We start from the raw sequence: 19,791 nt of genomic DNA, 5'->3' as shown, positions 1-19,791 counted from the left end.
CATGAGTTAGAGTTACAGAACGTAACAATTCTACATTCAGTTACATAAAGGAGAGCGTAATTTTAGTGTCGAGCTTATTAACACAAACAAATATTAACCAAGTAACAAGTAACTATTCATTAGAGTCAGTTAGATAATAGTTGGTAGATACAGTGGGACGACAGTGAACACAAACACATGGCTCCACTAAGTCAACATATCACTGCTACAACTACACACTTTATTAGTACGATTGTTTCACTTTAATTGTCTTATAAGCTTACTATCGACAATTTATACAATTTACAGAAGACTACAAACGAATAGAAGTTATCGGAGTCTACAAACTGACAAATGATACATACGAAACGATGACCGGTCACTATTTGTAGTAACCTGGGAGAGCTTTACGGTAGAAGTAACAATTGTTGACCGTTCTTTACAGTTGTGAAGCAAGTAATATACTTTCGAAGTCGCGTGCAAGAAAGTCCATGACCCATACATCATGTTAAGTGAGACGTCGACGAATATTAGTCTAGACATAGCTGCGAACATCCCAGGGCAGCCCGCACGTCAACACTGCGAAGATCCCAGGAAGTCGAAGTAGGGGGGGAATTTCCCTGCGTTTATCGAAAAGTTGACTAACGTTACATAGTAAGAGACGCCGCCCTAACTGCGATAGCTTCGTGCCGTAAGCAAACACAGCTGACGGGAATTTCCGGTTACACGTCCACGGTCAAGGGTAACCTATTGCCTCTTAGATATGTGGGCCCTTCATGCATAAGGGGAATTACAATAATAAAATGTCTCTCATAAGACGTGCATGAGTATCTGATTTTTTGTGTGTCTTATCGTGAAATTAATGTGTTGTAGACTAACCAAATTTAACACACGTTATGAAAAACATAAAAGGGGCAAGCTAGCCTCTTTGTTTATAAAAAAGCTCATTTCCTACGTCCCTTCTGTGATGTGATGGGTCTTAGGGGTCGATAGCAAATCCTGATGGTAGCACGAGACAAACTGTTCGGGGCAACTAGTCAAGAGTTCGAGACACTACCAACTGGAGGTTAGACGTAAGGTAAGTAAGGTAACCTTACCGGCAGTATACAGTGACAACTAGACAGTTTAAAGAGGGACGTCTTTTCCTGTTTGTACCGGCTTGAAACAGAATAAAGAGCCACCTTTACGGATAAAATCTTTTTTTTTGTTTTTTTTTTTTTTTATTTTTTAACAATCAAGCCGGTAATTTTTACGCCAAAACCTACAGCTAAACTACGCTCTTTATACTGCAACAATAAAGTCTAATACACAACGTCACTCTTACATGTACTAGATCAAAACGAATCCTTATAATTTTCTTAATGAAGTCCTGATTAACAGATTCTCAGAGGTATGTTGCAAAGTAAAATGGGTTCCACCACGATCCTACGAAGATCTAATGTAATAAAAGGGGACGCGTCTAAGAGCGTAAAATGAGTTGGTATCTGATAGTAAGTATTACACATAGGCACACACAAAGTAAATATATACAAACTAGATTAATTTGTGTTCAAACTCAGGTACGTCACTACGGCCATACACCAGCCTCCGTCCGAGTCACAACGAAATCTATTATAATAGTGCGGCCTCATATCGTTAAGAGAGGCGAAGCAACTAGTTTGGAACCACTAGCCTCAGTAAGTTCGAGACACTCCAACCTCTCACACGAGAACTCCCAATGCGGCTCGCCAAGCTAAATCGTGTAACTTTACCCTACACTTGGCTGAGCCGGACTGCTGAGTTTTGACGCTAAACTATAGACACCCGGTTATTATAAAACGATATGAATACCGTACATCGAGTTAGCTAGTTGATGACAATTCTATATTTATTATTGAAATGACTAGGTTGACAACCCTTTTTAAACTCAATGTAGTCGTACACATTTAGTTCAACCGATTTATACGTCAAACAGCACAATAAACCATTTGGTATCATACTTAAGTGGTGTTTAAGACACAAAATGATAAATTATTAAGAACACAAGAAATAACCATGAACTAAAACAACAGTTATGCAGACTGTTCCGGAAGCCTCTACTTTTATAGTGTATGTAAGAATATTCGTCAATATTTATGACTATACTACTATTAAGTCAATTATTATTAACGAGTAGTTAGTATAAAATTGTAACGACCTCATACGTGGTTTATAACTAATCTACAGACAGGTGACAATCTTGGACGCTGGTTACAAAAAGTAAGTAACGTATCTGATGTGGAAAAAACACTAATACTATACAGTTAGTTATTGGAATCTTTTAGAACTATTCAGAACTTTCCCCTACACGTTTTAGTGCAGTGATAGTATGTCAAGAATTAATTTGATAATCCTTCTTATTGCTCATTACTTATATAGAATATCCCTAGATAATTAATAGATTATTAGTTTATTACTTAAGTGTTGCTACGAATTGGTGATCCCACAGGGAATATATAGTCCGAATATACCACATTTATGTCGGACAGATGGTTAACCCTAAATTTTTATTTCAGGGCAACTAATTAACGGACTAGATATAAAATAAGCTAGGTAGACAGTAGCAAAGTCACAACCGCCGGTCAAGAGTACAAACGCTAAACATATGTTATACTCAGTGGCGGCCGGCCCATAGGGGCGCTAGGGGCGCCGCCCCCCCTCTTCCCACATGTTTGATTGTCATTAAAAATAAAAAATAAATAAATAAATATATTTCCAAAAAATATATATTTTTAATTTTTAATTTTAATTTTAAAGAACAAGGTAAATATTATATAGTTGGTATCAGTAAAATGTATAATCTACAATAAAATCTCGTTTAAAATTGTTTTACGATGTCTAAAGTTACTGATAAGTCACGTTTCCTGCCTGGCCGCAGCGTGTATCATTACCCTCTCTCGTCCGGGCGGTAGAAAGGAGCCCTCAGCCAGAGCAGCTGCAGCCAACAAGCTGACTGTTGCTACCTGTAAACTATGCCGCCGAAACATAATTTCAGCCAATCAGCGTCGTCAGATCTGATGCTCAAAGGGCGCCCTGTCAGCGCCCTGGCCTGTGTGTCTGTGAGTTGTTTGGACTCGTATCCAAGGTGACGCTACAGTAGTTGTCTGCAGGTGGAGAATCCGGTGCGAGTGGATCGCCGGAGCTGTAGATTAACATTTACATGCTTATTGTAGTTGTAAGGACAATGCCTGTGGCACCATGGAGCATATGTGTGGGCTGGACCTGTATTTTACAGGAAAGGAGTGATCAGAGGGTCGAGTTGTCGATTCTTGTTCAGTTTTCATCTTCCTCACCCTCTCAGACTTTGAGTTGCGCGCGCTGCTAAAGAGACGCGCTACCATGGAAACCAAACAATGGTGTACCTGTATTAAAGTCCGAGTGGAAACATTCGTGAGTAAATCTGATTTTGTCAGAAATCGGGAGAAATGCGGGAGTCTCCCGCGAAAATCGAGAGGGTTGGCGAGTATGACACACACACACACGCACGCACACACACACACACACACACACACACACACACAGTTCGTATTTAGTCTCCTGATTCTAAATGGGAATTAAATCATTTGAGTCTTCCCAAAGCACCAGTGTTCTGCAGTTCTCCCCCCTCCCCTCTAACATCACCAGAAGTCATAATTTAAGGGGTCATTTCTCAAAAAATTATTCCGGGGGATGATCCCCCGGACCGCCCTAGTATGGTTTTGTCACCATTTCCATAGCCCCACCAAAAACATTTTCCACCAGCCGCCACTATACTGTAGGCCTATGGTTTGCAATTGTGTGACTGTTCAACGTATGTTAAATTGTTTGCTATTTTAAAAAGTATATTTCTCTCTTTTTCCACTGCAGGTTTATCATCTACAAACTGCCCAGGTATAAGATTGGTGAGGTTGGCAGTGGGGTGGACTACATGTACCTGGACTCCTCAGTAGGGAGCTGGCAGATGAGTAAATACATGGTGAACACCAGTCAAGGAGCCATAGGAAACACACTGAAGCAGCTTTACACAGGACAGGCCTACAAGGTGAGATCATGTCCCTGTTCTCCAAGTGGGATATTCACTCATTCCTGTGTGTAGGAAAGTAGAGCATGCTGAGTAGTTTTTTTCTTTCCCTACGGGGAACCGAGCTGAAGTCGGTAATTAAACAAGCTTCCCCAGACAGATGAAGTAAATTACTCAGTCCTTTCTCATGTCGGTTATTTTTTGTAAGTAATTGCACATTATAGATTTCAAAGATCAATTATGGCATCAGGAAAGTAATCTAGACACATTTTAAATAACTGATTATAAACTATGAAAAATGCTTTGATAAAGCATTGTTTTTTGGACATTTGAGAAATTATGCCAATTCACTTTCATGCCATTAGTTACTGTAGACGAGGAGAGTAATTCCCCTGGCAGCAAACGGTTGACTTTCGAATAAAGACTGAACATAACTACATGGCTTTGTTCAAAGGTAAAACAATCCACAAATTAAGACCCTTGAACCTCACTCATTGATAAGTTGCAGCTTTTGTTTAACCCGAACATAAAAACAAATGACAGAAAAATAACATGTGGTTGTTTTTGCAGGGGGTTATGTGCCAAACTATTTCTAGGCCAGGAGCAGTAACTTCCTGAAGACTTGTCATCAAGTAGAGACTATCAGAAATTGGTTAGCTCTTGTCTTTATGCTATGCTAAGCTAATCCTTTGCTGGCTCAGATAAGCCCCCTGTTTCCTAAAAAAACTGTTATTCCTTGGTCTGTGTTAAAATACATATTGGAAACTAACAATACCCTTACATACAATTAGAGAGACAAAAGAAAAAACAGACAGACAGTGGTGGATCATTACCTCTTTAAATTCAGGGCTTTCTGCCAGAAATCTCCTTAGGTTTAGGCAACACAAGTACTTGGTGACGTTTAGAAAAAGGTCAGAAAGCTTTCTGCCAGAAGGCCTGAAGGCTAACTTCTCCCATGTGAGGCTAAGAGTAATTAATTAGTTTGAAGATAAAAAAATAGACATGCTCCTGCTGACTGATGCCTTATTTTCAGAAGATTTGGAAATGTTCCTCTATAACTTTAGTTGAGAAAGCATATAATGTTTCCCATACGTCAAACAATTTCTTCAGGAAATAAACAGATACTGTTTACAGAAAATAACAAAAAAACGAAATACTCAGAAGTGTTTTTCTTGACAAATACTGTATGCATTTCCCCAGTCCAACAGTTCAGTGTATGCACTCTACAATGATGGACCGCCAATCCTGGATTACATGAAAGGATACGGACACACTAAAGGTACAGTGCACTACCATAATTCATCTTTGTTTTTTCTTGCCTTGATTTTTTGTGTCTATTATAATTAATGATGGGTTTACTTACAGGCTGCTTTAAAACTTTGCAATGCTAAGATTTTACAAAAAAGTTAAATAAGGTTTTTTGGTGTCAGGGGGAGGAAACGGGCAAAGAGCAACCGTCTCATAACTGCTGTTGACTCTGGGTTATCGACTGCACTGACATTGACCTTGATGGAAATGTCTTACATGTATGTGTACATGTTGTACTTGTGTGCATTTTGCAGGAGTACTGCTCTTTGACCATTCTCAAGGTTTTTGGCTTTCGCACAGCATTCCCCATTTCCCCTCGTTCCCTGAGAGAGGCTACCTTTACCCCTCCTCAGGAAAAGTCAACGGCCAGACTGCTCTCTGCGTGACTTACGGCTATGACCAGTTCCTCAGTATAGGTGAGTGAACGCTCATGAAGTAACAGGGCTTTACTCCCGCTCTGCACACATCCCAGACTTCAGCTTACAAAAGTCTCTATTTGCTCAACAAAAGAAAACATTTACACAGTGACCAGGCATTACGCTAGTGCCTTAGATGTGTCTCCAACAGAACCTCCAAAGTATTTGTCTATGATCTTTGGCGGTCTACTTTATTCTAAAAAATCCCTGGATAATGAAAAAAAAAATGCATTATCCAGTTGGCTGTCCAATACAGTATATGAAGTAAGATACATTGTTAATCCAATAGTTAAACTTAAAATAGTTAAAGGAAAGAAATAAGCCAATTCATAGATAGCTGATTATTTAATGACGGATATGGAATACATTTTTCAACAATGTAATTTAATTATTCATATTTTGTTATAGTTTTAGTAGTCATAGCATACGTTTTAAAATGGTAAAACAAAAATAAACTGTTATGTTGTCAATTAATGTCTCCAGTGTTGTCCTTTGTCATGTATCGTATTTAGTCTCTCTTGGACATAAGTCAATAAGTTTTAATAAGACACATTTTAATAGCCAGCAGCACTTTAAAGGAAATCCACCTTTGAGAATAGTCTCACTTAAATGTTCAACCCCTGAGGTTTCATTTAAGATTGGTAAGGAAAAATCCGGACATGTAGCATTTAACAAATACGTAAATACATTAAAGCACAAATGAAAGAAAGACATGTATGTAGCTGTACTCTCACTAAAATGCATCCATTTATCAGAAAGTGTAGACACTGTTGGGTATAAGCAGTGTTTATTAAAGTTGGTAGTGGTATATCAGCAGAACAATTCTTAATTGAATCCCCATCAGATAAAACATACAAGAATCTGATTTATTTTCTTTTGTTTTGAATACATAATGTCCATATAGTACAGAACCATCCAACAGTGCACTCTTTAGTTTTAACACACAGCATCTCTCATTTGTTTCCTTTCTCCTTTCTCCAGCGAAGCAGATGGTGTACCTTTACCCACGTTTCTATAACTGCTCTGTGCCGGCTGCATTCACCCCCGACCTGTCGCAGTTGGCCCAGTTATGTGAGGGCTCCAAACCCAGACTGGCCTCGGATAGGAATGTGGAGCATCTTAGCTCTATCAAAGGAGAACAGTTTGTCAGTTTTGTCAAATCTGAACACTTTGTTGATGGTAAGATATCACTCATCATCATTCATTTCAACAAAAGTGCAGTTTGTGGTCTTCTGGAACATTTATTTGACAAAAAACCTCTATCTGCTACTCTTTTGTTTGCACATTTTGCTTGTCTGCCGCAGTCCCTCATTATCAGTTGCAGACACACTATGATCTCAGACCCATGAAGCGAATGAGCACACCGCACCTAGGCCTCCAAAAGTTCTCTCGGCTCCCTCAACGTTTTCAGCATGTGACGCTCTTTACATTTTAAAGTGTGTGCACAGTTTTGAGCAGTCACTTATCCTTTCAGATGATTTTTAAAGGCCTTGTTTTTTTCCTCAAATAATATGTCAACATTACATGCCCCGGGCATAAGGGTAATATTTTCTTCAGTTGAATTTCACAGAGCTCATTTAAAATATAAATATCCGCCCTCACAGCAAAATCACACATCTTATCTTAAAGGTCCCATGTCATGCTTTTCCGGTTATTACCCCCCCTTCCCGCGTCCATTCGCGATGTCTCGCTGTCTCACAGATCCCACGCAGCAAGCAGGAAATGAACCCAGCTCACACTGTCCGGTCCTCGCAGCAGCGAGCCGCGCAACGTCCCGCCAACACGGCACCCAGACCCCACGCAGCATTCTCATCTGTTAGTCCTTACTGGTGTCATTTTCTGGTTGCTAAAAAATGCTATTGTAACACATAATCACTGATGTTCCGCTGTAACAGTGGTAGACTCGTCAGAACAGAGTGGGCGAGCTGACCAATCAGAGCACAGTGGGCTCACAGGGAGGCTGAGGGGGCAGGAGCTCCAACAAGCCGTTTAGGACAGTGTAAATACACATACTATACAGAGATGCTGTATGAGAAACCAATGTGAGTTTGGAAAATTGCACAATATAAATCTATTCTAGTATACCTCAACAATGGAATTATGATCAGTAGAAATGGCCATGACATGGGACCTTTAATGTTTCCATTTTTATCCAAAAGTTGAATAGATTTACTCCATAAAGTGACATCAAATACATCCTTAACTATTTAACCTATCCTAGGGCATAATAATACACAATCTCACCTTTTAATTAATGTCATTTTCTATCATAATGCAGCTGAACTAACCCCTTCACTGGCAATCCTTTAGACATCTACACGGGGTGGGTGGCTCAGGCTCTGGGTGCCGACCTGCTGGTGGAGTCCTGGCAGAGATCAGTTCACGAGCTGCCCTCCAACTGCTCCCTGCCGAAACACGTCATGAACATCAAGAGGATTCAGCTTCCTGGGCCAGTCCTGTTCCATTCCCACTACGACCACTCAAAGTGGTGCGTGTCACAGGCCTATGAAGACCAGGTGACCTGCCTGGGGGATCTGAACAGGGAGAAGACTCAGCTTTGGCGTGGTGGGGGGCTAGTCTGCACTTTCAACCCCCTCATTTACAAGGCCTTCAGACAGGTGGTGGACTGGTACTTGGGCTGTTGATTGAGAGAGAAAGATAGGATGATTAGGACTAGATTATTCTGACAACGCATGGGTTTAATCGTGTTACTGTTAAAACGACTGACATGCAAGCAACAGAAAATGCAGTTATCCAATTCCTAATCAATTTCAGAATACCCATTAACTTGTTTGACTTGTGTTTCTGTATTCTAACACCAATTAGATGTAGTCTTTACCTGAATGTGGTTTTGAGAATGATAGCAACAGGTCAAGTCTTGGTTAATTCCCTGACAATGAGGGCTTATCGTGTGACTATGTTAAATGACTCAAGATGCAATAAAGAAAGTGCTTTTATGTGTTTTCCTTTACAATCTAAATTAATTACTGATGTTTCTAAAAATGGCAAGCTTTAAAGAAAAGGGACAAAGATTAGGAAATGGGTCAAGTCTCGGTGCGTAAAGTGAAGGAGCATCCCTTTGAATAATGCATCTCCCTTATTCCCACCTCATGCTCTATCCAGGGGCGGACTGGCCATTGGGAATACCGGGAGTTTTCCCGGTCGGCCGGTGCTGTGCGTCTTTGCCTAAATCCTTCTGGCCCACATTTGTCAGTGTTCCGGCCACTCCCTTTTTTGTTTTTTTTTGCTTACCTAAATCCTACCGGCCCACATTTATAAGTGTTCCGGCCACACCCCACTGGGCTGGGCTGGGCTGTTTTGATAGCCTACCTTTGTTCTATCTATCAGATAGTTTCACTTTCACACATCAGGCCCGTAGCAGCTGTAACTGCGCAGTGAACGATCAGGAGTGAGTGACTGAGAGACCTAGCTGGCAGTTGCTTACAGATGGATAAACAAGCTCCAAAGCGTAAATGCGTTTTTGTATAGTTTGTGTATACAAGCGAGCCCTGGGTTCAGAGGGAGGGGCTTGCATAGGGGAGGGGGGGTTGGCACGGAAACGGGGTTCAGGGGGAGTGGCTGTACCCGTAGGATAGAAAAGGGGGAAGTGACGTCTGACTCAGAGGTCGCGCGGCTGTGGAGAAGAACGTGTTGCCCACATTCTGTTACTGAGTTTAGGCTAGTTAGCTAGCAGGTTTATTGTTTTTTGGTGCAGTCACTTTTGCCTCCACTTGCTGTTCAANGTCCCCACTCTTGGACCTAACAATCAAACATCGGCACCTCTGTTGCTTTCCCCGACTCAGACTGCAAGGAATCTTTTTGGTGGCCTGATCCTAGATAACAAACTGTCCTTCACTGCAAACATCCGCTGCAACCAACTGGGGGCTGCTGCCAGATACACGCTTTTAAACATCAGGAGGATACGTCCCCAGCGTGTCCCAGGAAAGCAACGCAAGGTTCTGGCCGGTCCAGGCCCTCTCGTCATCTCACGGCCCAGCAATACTGCAACTCCCTCCTTGGCTGGTCTACCTGCATTGTGCCATCCGAACCTCTGCAGCTCATCCAGAACTGCAGCGGCCTCGTTCTGGTCTGTCAACTTCCAAAATGGTTCCCAACCACTCCGCTCCTCCGCTCACTTCACTGGCCTTTCCAGTAACTGGCTAGAACTACACTTTCAAAACATGGTACTTGCATACCATGCTGCGAATGGAAACTGCCGCCTTCCTACATTTCAGGCATGCGCTTAAACTGCTGACACCCCAGTGCGGCACTTCGCCTGCATCAGCAAACGACTCGCCTGCACCTCGCTGCGGGGGAACAAGTTCCCATCAGCAAAAACACGTGGGTTTGCCTATCCTGTATAGGACAGTTGGAGTAGCCCACTTGAAATCTTTGCTATAAGGTTTCAGGCGTTAGAGTTCTGTTAGTTTATTGTTTGTATTTATCTTGTGGCATGCATTTTATTTTGATGTTGACTCTTTGTCCCTCTCTTTTTAGGTGTCTACATTCATGTCATTGTGGTGTCAGACCTGCCAGCTTTGATTGTGGTCTCCGGCTCATGATTGTTTTCACTGTGCCCCATTAACCGTTGTGTGTATATTATATGTATCCCTGATCTCCTTTTGTCCTTTTGTCGGTTCGTCTTGTCTCTATACCAAGTCCATGTCTGTACTCCCTTGTGTAAACCTTTGAGCATTACCTTCGAACCTAGAGAACAATTTGAGTATCCTAGTAGATCCTAGAAACTTTTTTCTTTGTAAAGGTCTTTTGTGGACCCTATTAGTTGAACCTAGCAAACTTTTGAGTGTCCTAGTTGATCCTAAAACCTTTTGTATATTAAAAAAGGGTATTTTTTTGAGTCCTTCGTGTCACTTTGGCTGAATGAAACCTGATGTACTTATATGATTCTGTTCTTCAAGGTTGTATTGCTTCCTGGCGAATGTAGTTATTGTAAGTCGCTTTGGATAAAGTGTCAGTAAATGGAATGTAATGTAATGTATTTATCATTCTGAACTTGGCGAAACAAGTATTAAAATATTCTAAAAACCAAGACTTTGGTTTATTTGAAATCAGATAAAAACAAACTGTCACGGACCCTGCCGGGTTATCTAGTGTATGATTACTATACGCTTTTCATTCATAATTTCAGCGGTAGGGAGGGGGAGTGGCGCTGAGGAACAGCAGAGTGCAGGTTGACAGGTGTCTATGTTGATGCAGAGACAGGCTACAAGTGTCTTAGGTTCAAGTTAGAATACCAGGGGCGGATTGGCCATTGGGAATACCGGAAGTTTTCCAGGTGGGCCGGTGCTGCCTAAATCCTACCGGCCCACATTTGTCAGTGTTCCGGCCACTCCCTGGAGTGTGTGCACCAGATTGATGCATTTAACTTCAACATTTAAAACAAAATCTTCCTGGGGGAGCATGCCCCCGGACCCCCCTAGAGGAGGTGAGGTCCACCACCTGCCTACACCCTGTTAAATTGTCTCACCCACATTGAGGATGCTTCCCACACCCATGTTTTATTCCATGTGTCAAGTCAGGCAAATTTGGTCCAAATGTTATTGCATCAATGATCTGTTAACATTAAAATCACTAAATATATGCTATTTTGCTCTAGGCAACTCAAGGGCTCAGTTAATGTGATTACTATATGAATAATGGTCCGAAATTACATTAAATGCATAGGGTTTTTTGTTAAGAAACATACTTTCGTCGCCGGCCGGCCGATACATGCCGCGCATTAAGTGGGCCTGTCTGTCAATTAATCCCCAGGCCACATTTTCCTCCCAGTCCGCCCCTGGCTCTATCTTAAGTAAGACCCTCAACCCCCACACTTCTGCAGTGGACTTGCACAGTCGTCAGTTGCAAATCAAACTGTAGTTGTATGTGTATCAGAATAAAGTGTAAGTGGGTGGATTCTTGGAAAAAAAAGAATAAAAACAATTATTAGTTTTATTTTACCCATATGGTGAAGGTGAACAATACTGCTTTTGCCATCACTGTGGGTAGCTGTCAGGAAGAGGCACTTAGTGAATAACTTCCAAATATCAATAGTTTTGGGTAAACAGTGTCACCTTGTGGACTGGTAGAATCATTATGTGTAGTAGGACAAAGACATTTTGTCACTGGGTTAAAAATATTTCATGTTTTTAATACCGGTCCATTTATTTCCAGGGTTTTCTGAAAACGTGTCACATTCTTATCACAAAGAAAAATACTGCCCTTTTTTATTTTTACACCTTTCCTGATTGTAGAAAATATTACACTGGTAGCAATATGAAATCACAATTTTAATATTACACTGGTAGCAATATGAAATCATAATTTTAATCCCAGCCGCTTCTCAGTTTTGGATTTTCTGTACATTTGCTACTTGGTTTTCCTGATGGATATTTCTCAACCCCTAGTCATACTGTGCTTTAGGGCAAGTGTTCAGTTAATATCGCTGACATGAAAAACACTTTCAATTCAAACACAGCAAGTATGTGTTCATATTAAGGATGGTTCAGTTCGGTATTTGGTTCTCCTTCACAGTCTCAGACACTTTCACACTCCATGTGATTCTCATAAAACTCTAGTCCCTGAAGGTATTGTATCTTGTGTAACTGATCGGAATCAGAATACCTTTAATGTCCCACAGAGGGGAAATGTACATCAATGGGGGATTTAAAGTCACACATTTGTATGTCAAACTAAATCAGCCAATGGCCTTAAAAGGCAGGCAGTACCATCGAAACAACAAAGTGTGTTATCATCAAACATATAAAAAATCTAATATAATGTTGCTGTTTTTCCTCCTCTAGGATACAATGCTCGTATACACTATGAACAAAACAGGTTTATCTGGGAGAGGCAAAGTGAACAAACGCTTGTTTTTGTGTACATGTTTGTGCGTTTAGTTCCTTCTAAATTCCACTTTCAAATTCAACATCCATGTTATATTATTTCCATAATGAATATTCTTTCAAGGAAATACCCAGAACTGTGTCTTGAATCTTCAAAATATGTTATATGTGGATATGCGTAGAACTTCTATCAAAACAGGTGGATAAAAAAATGTGTAACGTGGCAACTAATCATTGAATCATCTCGAATGAAGTGTCCGGATAAGGAACAAGTAGGAGGTGACGAATTAGAGGTGTGGGTGTAAATTCATAATAATAACAGCTTTGATTAACAGATGCACAGACAGAAGAGAGCTGACGATGGCTGGATATGTAAGTAAAATTTTAATTTGTTAAACAATGATTCTAAATTAATAAAAGTAGACATAGGATGATATTTTGTATATTAGCATACTGACAGAAGTGTAAAGTATCAGAAAATGAATATGAATATGAATGAATAGTTAAAAAACAAAACTCTTACAGAACTCTTAAAGCTTGCAACATTACTCAAAAACCACATTTGAAATTGTTGGAAGAACCTTGAAATGAATTATACTACTATATATTGTCACCCACAATGGTGTTGCTGTAGTTGCAACCTGTATATAAATAGCACATTTTAAATAAATTATTAATTTGTATGTACTACACATTTCCACCACCATCCTCAGAACTGCACTTTGAAGAATAGTATTCAGAACTCCAGGGACTGAAATATCTAAAACAAAGCTTTGAGGTTGCATTCACCTACTGACTCCCTGACTTTCATGCTCAGAGATGTGTCATGTGAAAGTTTTACCTTAAAAGAACAGTAGTTTGACCAAAGAAATCTTAATTCAAGGTTACATTTAAAGTCACACTTGTTCAGCATATGGAATTGTTTCATACGCTTTTGGTCGCTACATGAATTTGAACAAGGTTGAAAGCTCTGGATATTTATGCTTATATTCAAAATTAAGCTAAATAACATTTGTGTGAATAAACCAGTATTTGTCAAAATGTTAAGGCCCAGCGTTTGGTAATTATCTGTGACTTTAATCTGAGAAAACAGGTCTCATAAATATGTCTGAATGTTTCAGAGAACAATGATGGCGTTGCTATTGACTGTTGGGATTGTTTTTCAACTGTCAGAGTCACGTGTGACATGCAGAAATGATAAAGGAAACGAGGTGGACTGGTTGGTGGACCTTTTTGAGTTGTGGCAATTTAGAGTATCCAACATTTTTCTGTTTCTGCCGAGAATGTAATAGAATATATTTTCTCTGCATGATTAGGTATATTCTGTACAAGTTTGGTAACGGTTTGTCCTATCTGTACATGGATGAGAGCACCAATGGATGGAAACTCAGCAATAATACCATTGACAGTTCATCTGGCACTCTGGGAAACACCCTGAAACCTCTTTTGGACTACTACGTCAGAAAGGTTCAGTATATGCAGACGTGCGTCTCTTTTTCACAGTAGTGTTTAATTTGCAAACTGATGCAGTCTCATATATTTTTGTTGTAGACTGAAGGTTTTGGATACATTTTATATAATGATCAACCAGAAAAAACAGCTAAACCTTCTTCATCATATGGACACAGTAAAGGTGAGTGCAACAATCTTCCACTTCATTGTGGTTCAAGATACAGAAAAATATTATAATGTGACAAAGTTCTGTTTTTGCTCCTCTGTTTTACTTCCTTAAGGTGTTGTGATGTTGGACAGAGAAACAGGAGTCTGGCTCTCACACTCTACACCAAAATTTCCAACATATCAAAGTAAAAGCTTCTGGCCAAAAAGTGGAAACGTTAATGGTCAGACATTTTTGTGTGTGACTTACTCCTATGGTAGATTTAAAAAAATAGGTGGGATACTGTTACATTTCTGAATTGTTATAAAACATATTTTAAGGAATACATGTGCTAAACATTTTACTAATTTGAATTTGTAGGATTGCAGCTCAAGTACATTCATCCCAATGCATATGACCATTTCATCCCAAAAACCTTTCACTGGGCGCTGCAAGATCTGAAGACTGGTTTCCCTAGAAAAGATCACTTTTTTCGTGTGCAAAATCTGACGTCATTGGGAGGAAAACATTTCGTCAGCTTTGCAAAATACACACGTTTTCATGATGGTAAGAGTTTGCACTCAATCAGGATTCAAGTGTTAAAATGTCAAGTTAAGTTGATGATGAACCTAAAAGGTTTTTTTATCAGAGCAAAATAAGGAAAACATTTGTTTTTCTCTTTACAATGAAATACTGTTTGCCTGTTGATCATTACATTCGCTAGAGTCAATGCTTTTTTATTTTGTTTGCAGATTAGTTTTGTCATGCATGTCTGAATGTGTTCAGGATAAGATTTTTAAGAATGTTAAAATAAAATGAGAAGACTAACATAAAAAAAAATAGGGAAGCACTTGTTGATATTATCAGATGAAATCAGTAAACATTACTTTTATATGGTGAATAAAAGTAGCAGCATTATGATAGTAAGTGAATGTTTAAAAGAAGTGAATTAGGAGTCAGTAATAACACACTTTTGTTCAAAAAGTGTTTACCACATGAGCCATTCTTACATTTCTTAATATTAATTGATAACAGAATTGTATTTTGTTTTGTTTCAATTATTTTGTAGATCTTTATTCTGGCCTTATTGTGAAGTGTATGCCGGAGAGTCTGTACGTGAAAGGCTGGGGAAAGTCTAGCTCAAATCAGCTGCCGTCTAACTGCAGCACACGCATCCCGCATCATGTGTACAATGTAAAGAGGGTTAAACTCAACGGAACGGTCTACTATGATACTAAAGATCACTCCAAGTGGTGTGTGGCTCCTAATACTGGATGGACCTGCATTTCTGATTTGAACAGGCATGAGAGTCAGAAGAATAGAGGTGGAGGAGCAATATGCTTTCAAAACATTGCAGTTGCAAAAGCTTTCAATGCCACTATCGACGATAAGGAACCATGTCCATCTGTTACTCCACGTTCTGATCTTTAAACGCACACCACTTTATGGAAATATATCTGCAATACCAAGAACTAAGAAACAAGAATGTTATCACCAGTGGTGGAAGAAGTATTCAGATCTTGTACTCAAGTAAAAGTTGCAACACTAAATTGTAAAAATACTCTGGTACAAATAAAAGTCCCGCATTCGAAATCTTATTTAAGTAAAAGTAGAACAATTATTCACATTAACATATAGTTAAAATAACAAAAGTTAAAAGTAAAGAAAAGTGGTTAAAGGCCAAAGATTCACGAGGGAAGTCTTAAAACAGGTGTTCTCGGGGTAGAGGAATGTGAGAATTTGGTTAGGGATATTGCCAAATATCTGGAACAAACTACCAGAAACCTGCCGGTCCGCTGCAACTCTCACTACTTTTAAATCCAGGCTTAAGACTTTTCTTTTTGCCGCTGCTTTTAATTGAACTACTCACATCTTACACTGCACTGTAACTTTATTCATATACCTGTGTTATTCATGTTTTATTATCTTCAAAAATATTAATCTTTTATTGTTAGTTGATTTATATTTTGTTGTATCTAATATTCTGAATCTATAAAGTAACCAACTAAAGGGCCCAAAGGATGTAGTAAAGTATAAAGTACAATATTGGCTGCTAAAATGTAGTTAAAGTATTAAGTAGCATAACATTACAAGACTAATTTTAGAAGGTACAAATCAAGGTTTTGGTGAATGTTTATCCATGAAAAAAATGTTATTCTGTATTTTGTATTTTAATCAATGAAAAATACAAAGTTTTTACTTTAAAAAAAAAATCATGTCCTAAGAAATAATTTCCATGCAAATACGATACAATATATTTTGATGAAATTAATGAATAAATCAATATTACATTTCTAACTACAGTACATGTTGCTGCAGTTGTTTTTATTGAAATAAGATAAGAAGATTCATGAATGTGTACATGTAGTATATCCAAAGTTATTCAACGTTTCATATTAATAATCGCTGTGTGGATTTATAATGTAGGGAAATCTAGGTGTTCTAGCAGCAACAGAATAAGAGAGAAACACAGATAGTCCACATGAGAATATAGACGGGTATAATATGAATAAAATAAAATAAGAGTAATCATGTAGTAACAGTATTAATAGAGATAAAAAAAACAACATAAATTAATCTCTGATCAGGTGAATTATTTATACAGATTATGTGAACTAGCTTAAATATATATACATTTAAATGTGCAGGTACCAGCAGCGCGGGAAGAGAAAAACTAAAATCAACCATTTAAAGTTAGCGCAGATAAATCATCCCTTCGGCAGATGAATGTACACCTATTCAGGGGTGGGAGAAGTCGTGTACATACAGTTAGTTAAACTAGAGGTAACGGAGAGTAGGAATTCAAAAATGTTGCTCATGTCAAAGTAAAAAGTATTAGCATCAAAATGTACTTAAAAGTAGGCCTACTCATTGTGCAAATCTATCCTTTTCAGAATAATATATATGGTATGTTATAATTATAATTATTGCATTAATGTGTTTATGAAAGCTGGTAAAGGTGCAGCTTATTTTAATCACCTTTTGTACTGCAGGGTAGCTTGTGAATGTTAATGCAGGTGTAATGAATTTCTTATTTAAGTGTAGTTTATATTTCACATCATCAAACAACATCTGCAAAGAAACTAAATATATTAAATAAAGGTAGTGGAGTAAAAGTACATGATTTACCTCTGAATTGTAGTGGGGTGGAAGTACAAAGTAGCAACAAAGGTCTGTCAAAATTGTACTTAAGAAAAGTAAGTAATGTACTTAGTTACTTACTTTACACCAGTGCACCTTTTCTATCCATTTATTATTTTGAGTTGTTCTTACTCCTCCTCACCACTAGGTGTCCTCGCAATTTCTTTTTCAACCACTCAGTCACTTCCGGTCCCCAGTCGTGAGCCAGGAACAGGAAACTAGCCCCACACACGTGAAACACTCAGCCATAACATCTGACACAAGATGGACATTACAGAGGTTTCCGTGAGTAATGACAATAAAGGTAAGAAAAATGAGTATAAGAAGCCAAAGAACAAGAGTGTGACTAAGGAGCGAAATGCAGTGGAGCCGAAGCTGGAGCCGAAGCTGGAGGCGAGCGAGACTGCCTTCCCCCCCACCTTCAGTGTGTCCGAAATCAAGAATAAACAGCGAAGACACCACATGTTCATGAAATTCAAGCTGGAGAAAAGCAAGGTAAACACACAGTTAAGTTGTCATTGAGCAAGTAAATCACACATAGCTGCCATTTTATTGGGTATTACCTAGTTTGAACGAATGCATTCTGATACAACGCCCTGCTGTTAGTAGCCTACTACATTACTGAAGGTTCAGGTCTGGGTAAAACCTCTTCTTTTAGTGGTGTTGATTTAACTTTTTTTTCGGTATTTTTAATCGTATGACTCCCCTCATTCATGTCTTAAAGTGAGTCAGTTAATATGTGTTTATACTGTGCACATCTTACACTTTTACTTTACTTGTATGATTATTCTATTAACAGAAAAATAACATATTGTCAACAAATGTCATAAAACAATTGTATAAAATGCTCTTTTCAATCTCTCATGTGTTCGTTTCTTTCTTATGTCTGCTTTATATAATTAAACTGAAAATCTAATGTACTTTTTTTTCAGTGTTAATATCTTATTTCTTCATATTTCAGCTTAAGTTGCAAGTGAAGAAAAAGAAGAAAAAAGAAAGGGAAGCTTTAGGTGACAAGGTGAGTTTGTTTACCCTCTCTATTTTGTTCAATTACTTAATGAATTACAAACGTTTGTTATGTTACCTCTAAATCATACCATTCAGCAAAGTGAGAGCATGAATAGCACTAATTGTATCTTTTATTCTGTCCCTCATGAAGGCACCACCTAAAGAAGTCCCAAAGACGATAGAAAACCAGAGGGTTTACGACGAGACAACAGTCGACCCAGAAGATGAAGAGGTGAGGAGCGAGTTTGGCTGAGCCTATTCTAACTATCTCAGGTTAAATTGTTACTGAATATGCATTTATTTGTTTGTTTTCCTGTCATGCAGATTGCATTTGACGAGGGAACTGATGAATTTTCTGCCTATTTCAACGGGTTGACAAACCCAAAAGTGCTCATCACAACATCGGACAGACCAAGAGGGGTGAGTGGCTGCTGCCCGACATCATACATGTCTATTACTTTTTACTCTTTTCAGTTTCCAGAACCTGTCACCCTTAACAAAATCAAAATGCAAAAAAACATACTCTTGAAGGAAATTAGGCCTGGAGCTCAAATTCATTTTTTTCAAATCAATAAAATGAAATGGCAGCACTTCTGATATTTTTTGCAAGGAATATTACTAGTCACTTATTACTTATACCATTATTACTAGATGAAGTACATTTTTATAATGTTCTACTGGTAGATTTGGAAACACTTGTATACTATGCCCAGGGTTGGGAGGGTTACTTTGTAAATGTAATCAGTTACTGATTACTGAATACATGGATCTGAAAGTAATCCGAATACAGTTACAGTTACGTGTCTTAAAAAAGTAACGTAATCAAATTACTTTTGGATTACTTTCTTTTTCCATCACAGATGGGTATGTTTTGGTGTAGGCCTACAGGAGACACAAAAAGCAAAAGGAAACGTCTTTTTACTGTTTTAATGGCTTATCAAGAGCACAACTGAAACATAACATCTGAAACGATGTAACAACATAATAAACTTTTTGGGGATGCAGCTTGGGGTGTGAGGAGTGAGGGACAAGGCTTAGAACGGGCGTGTCGTCTTCTGTCCTGCCAGTATTGGCAGGACCTCCTTCACTTCATGAAATCTCTGCAGCACCAGGAGGCAGCGGGAGGGTTAACTCAGCCTCTGAGAAGACAAGCGCGCAGTGCCTTTCACGCACCGCCTTTCAAGCCCCGCCTTCACTGTGTTTACCTTCAGAATCATCAGAAAGGCTAAAGAGCGGTGTGGCTGATGTGTTTTAACTTTTTTAACCACACACACATCTACACACACACACACACACACACACACGCACGCACACACACACACACACACACACACACACACACACACACACACACACACACACACACACACAGGGCCGTGGGAAGTAGGGGTGCTGAGGGTGCTGCAGCACCCCCTGGTGGAGGACAGGGGATCTGCACTTCCACAAGATATAATAAAAAAAAGGATTTTCAGCCTTGAT

At 39.1% G+C, this 19,791-nt stretch overlaps 3 protein-coding genes across 4 annotated transcripts in view; all 3 read left to right on the top strand.

Moving 5' to 3' along the window:
* Window positions 1–8,695, top strand: part of LOC104941344 (deoxyribonuclease-2-beta) — a 9,142-nt gene extending 447 nt beyond the window's left edge. Inside the window, exons 2-6 of the mRNA XM_010766432.1 lie at window positions 3,844–4,018; window positions 5,198–5,276; window positions 5,560–5,721; window positions 6,703–6,900; window positions 8,032–8,695. Of these exons, the coding sequence (XP_010764734.1) occupies window positions 3,844–4,018; window positions 5,198–5,276; window positions 5,560–5,721; window positions 6,703–6,900; window positions 8,032–8,366 (949 nt within the window). The 3' untranslated portion in view covers window positions 8,367–8,695. The remainder of the gene's footprint in view (window positions 1–3,843; window positions 4,019–5,197; window positions 5,277–5,559; window positions 5,722–6,702; window positions 6,901–8,031) is intronic.
* A 4,215-nt stretch (window positions 8,696–12,910) lies between these two features.
* LOC104941343 (deoxyribonuclease-2-alpha-like) lies at window positions 12,911–16,469 on the top strand. 2 transcript variants are annotated; one of them, XM_010766431.1, is made up of 7 exons: window positions 12,911–12,938; window positions 13,688–13,785; window positions 13,883–14,033; window positions 14,118–14,199; window positions 14,300–14,407; window positions 14,545–14,730; window positions 15,233–16,469. In XM_010766431.1, the coding sequence occupies exons 1-7, from the start codon at window positions 12,927–12,929 to the stop codon at window positions 15,592–15,594; spliced, it is 999 nt and encodes a 332-aa protein (XP_010764733.1). In that variant the 5' UTR covers window positions 12,911–12,926; the 3' UTR covers window positions 15,595–16,469. The 2 variants fall into 2 exon arrangements, with proteins under 2 accessions (XP_010764733.1, XP_010764732.1); XM_010766430.1 differs by having other exon boundaries at window positions 14,300–14,458.
* A 1,099-nt stretch (window positions 16,470–17,568) lies between these two features.
* The window catches only part of LOC104941354 (uncharacterized), a 10,723-nt gene continuing 8,500 nt past the window's right edge, over window positions 17,569–19,791 (top strand). Inside the window, exons 1-4 of the mRNA XM_010766444.1 lie at window positions 17,569–17,799; window positions 18,266–18,322; window positions 18,464–18,544; window positions 18,637–18,732. Of these exons, the coding sequence (XP_010764746.1) occupies window positions 17,569–17,799; window positions 18,266–18,322; window positions 18,464–18,544; window positions 18,637–18,732 (465 nt within the window). The remainder of the gene's footprint in view (window positions 17,800–18,265; window positions 18,323–18,463; window positions 18,545–18,636; window positions 18,733–19,791) is intronic.

The sequence above is a fragment of the Notothenia coriiceps genome, unplaced genomic scaffold (assembly GCF_000735185.1).
Source record: "Notothenia coriiceps isolate Sejong01 unplaced genomic scaffold, NC01 NC01_scaffold00003315, whole genome shotgun sequence".
Taxonomy (NCBI): domain Eukaryota; kingdom Metazoa; phylum Chordata; class Actinopteri; order Perciformes; family Nototheniidae; genus Notothenia; species Notothenia coriiceps.
This window is presented reverse-complemented; position numbering and strand designations above follow the sequence as displayed.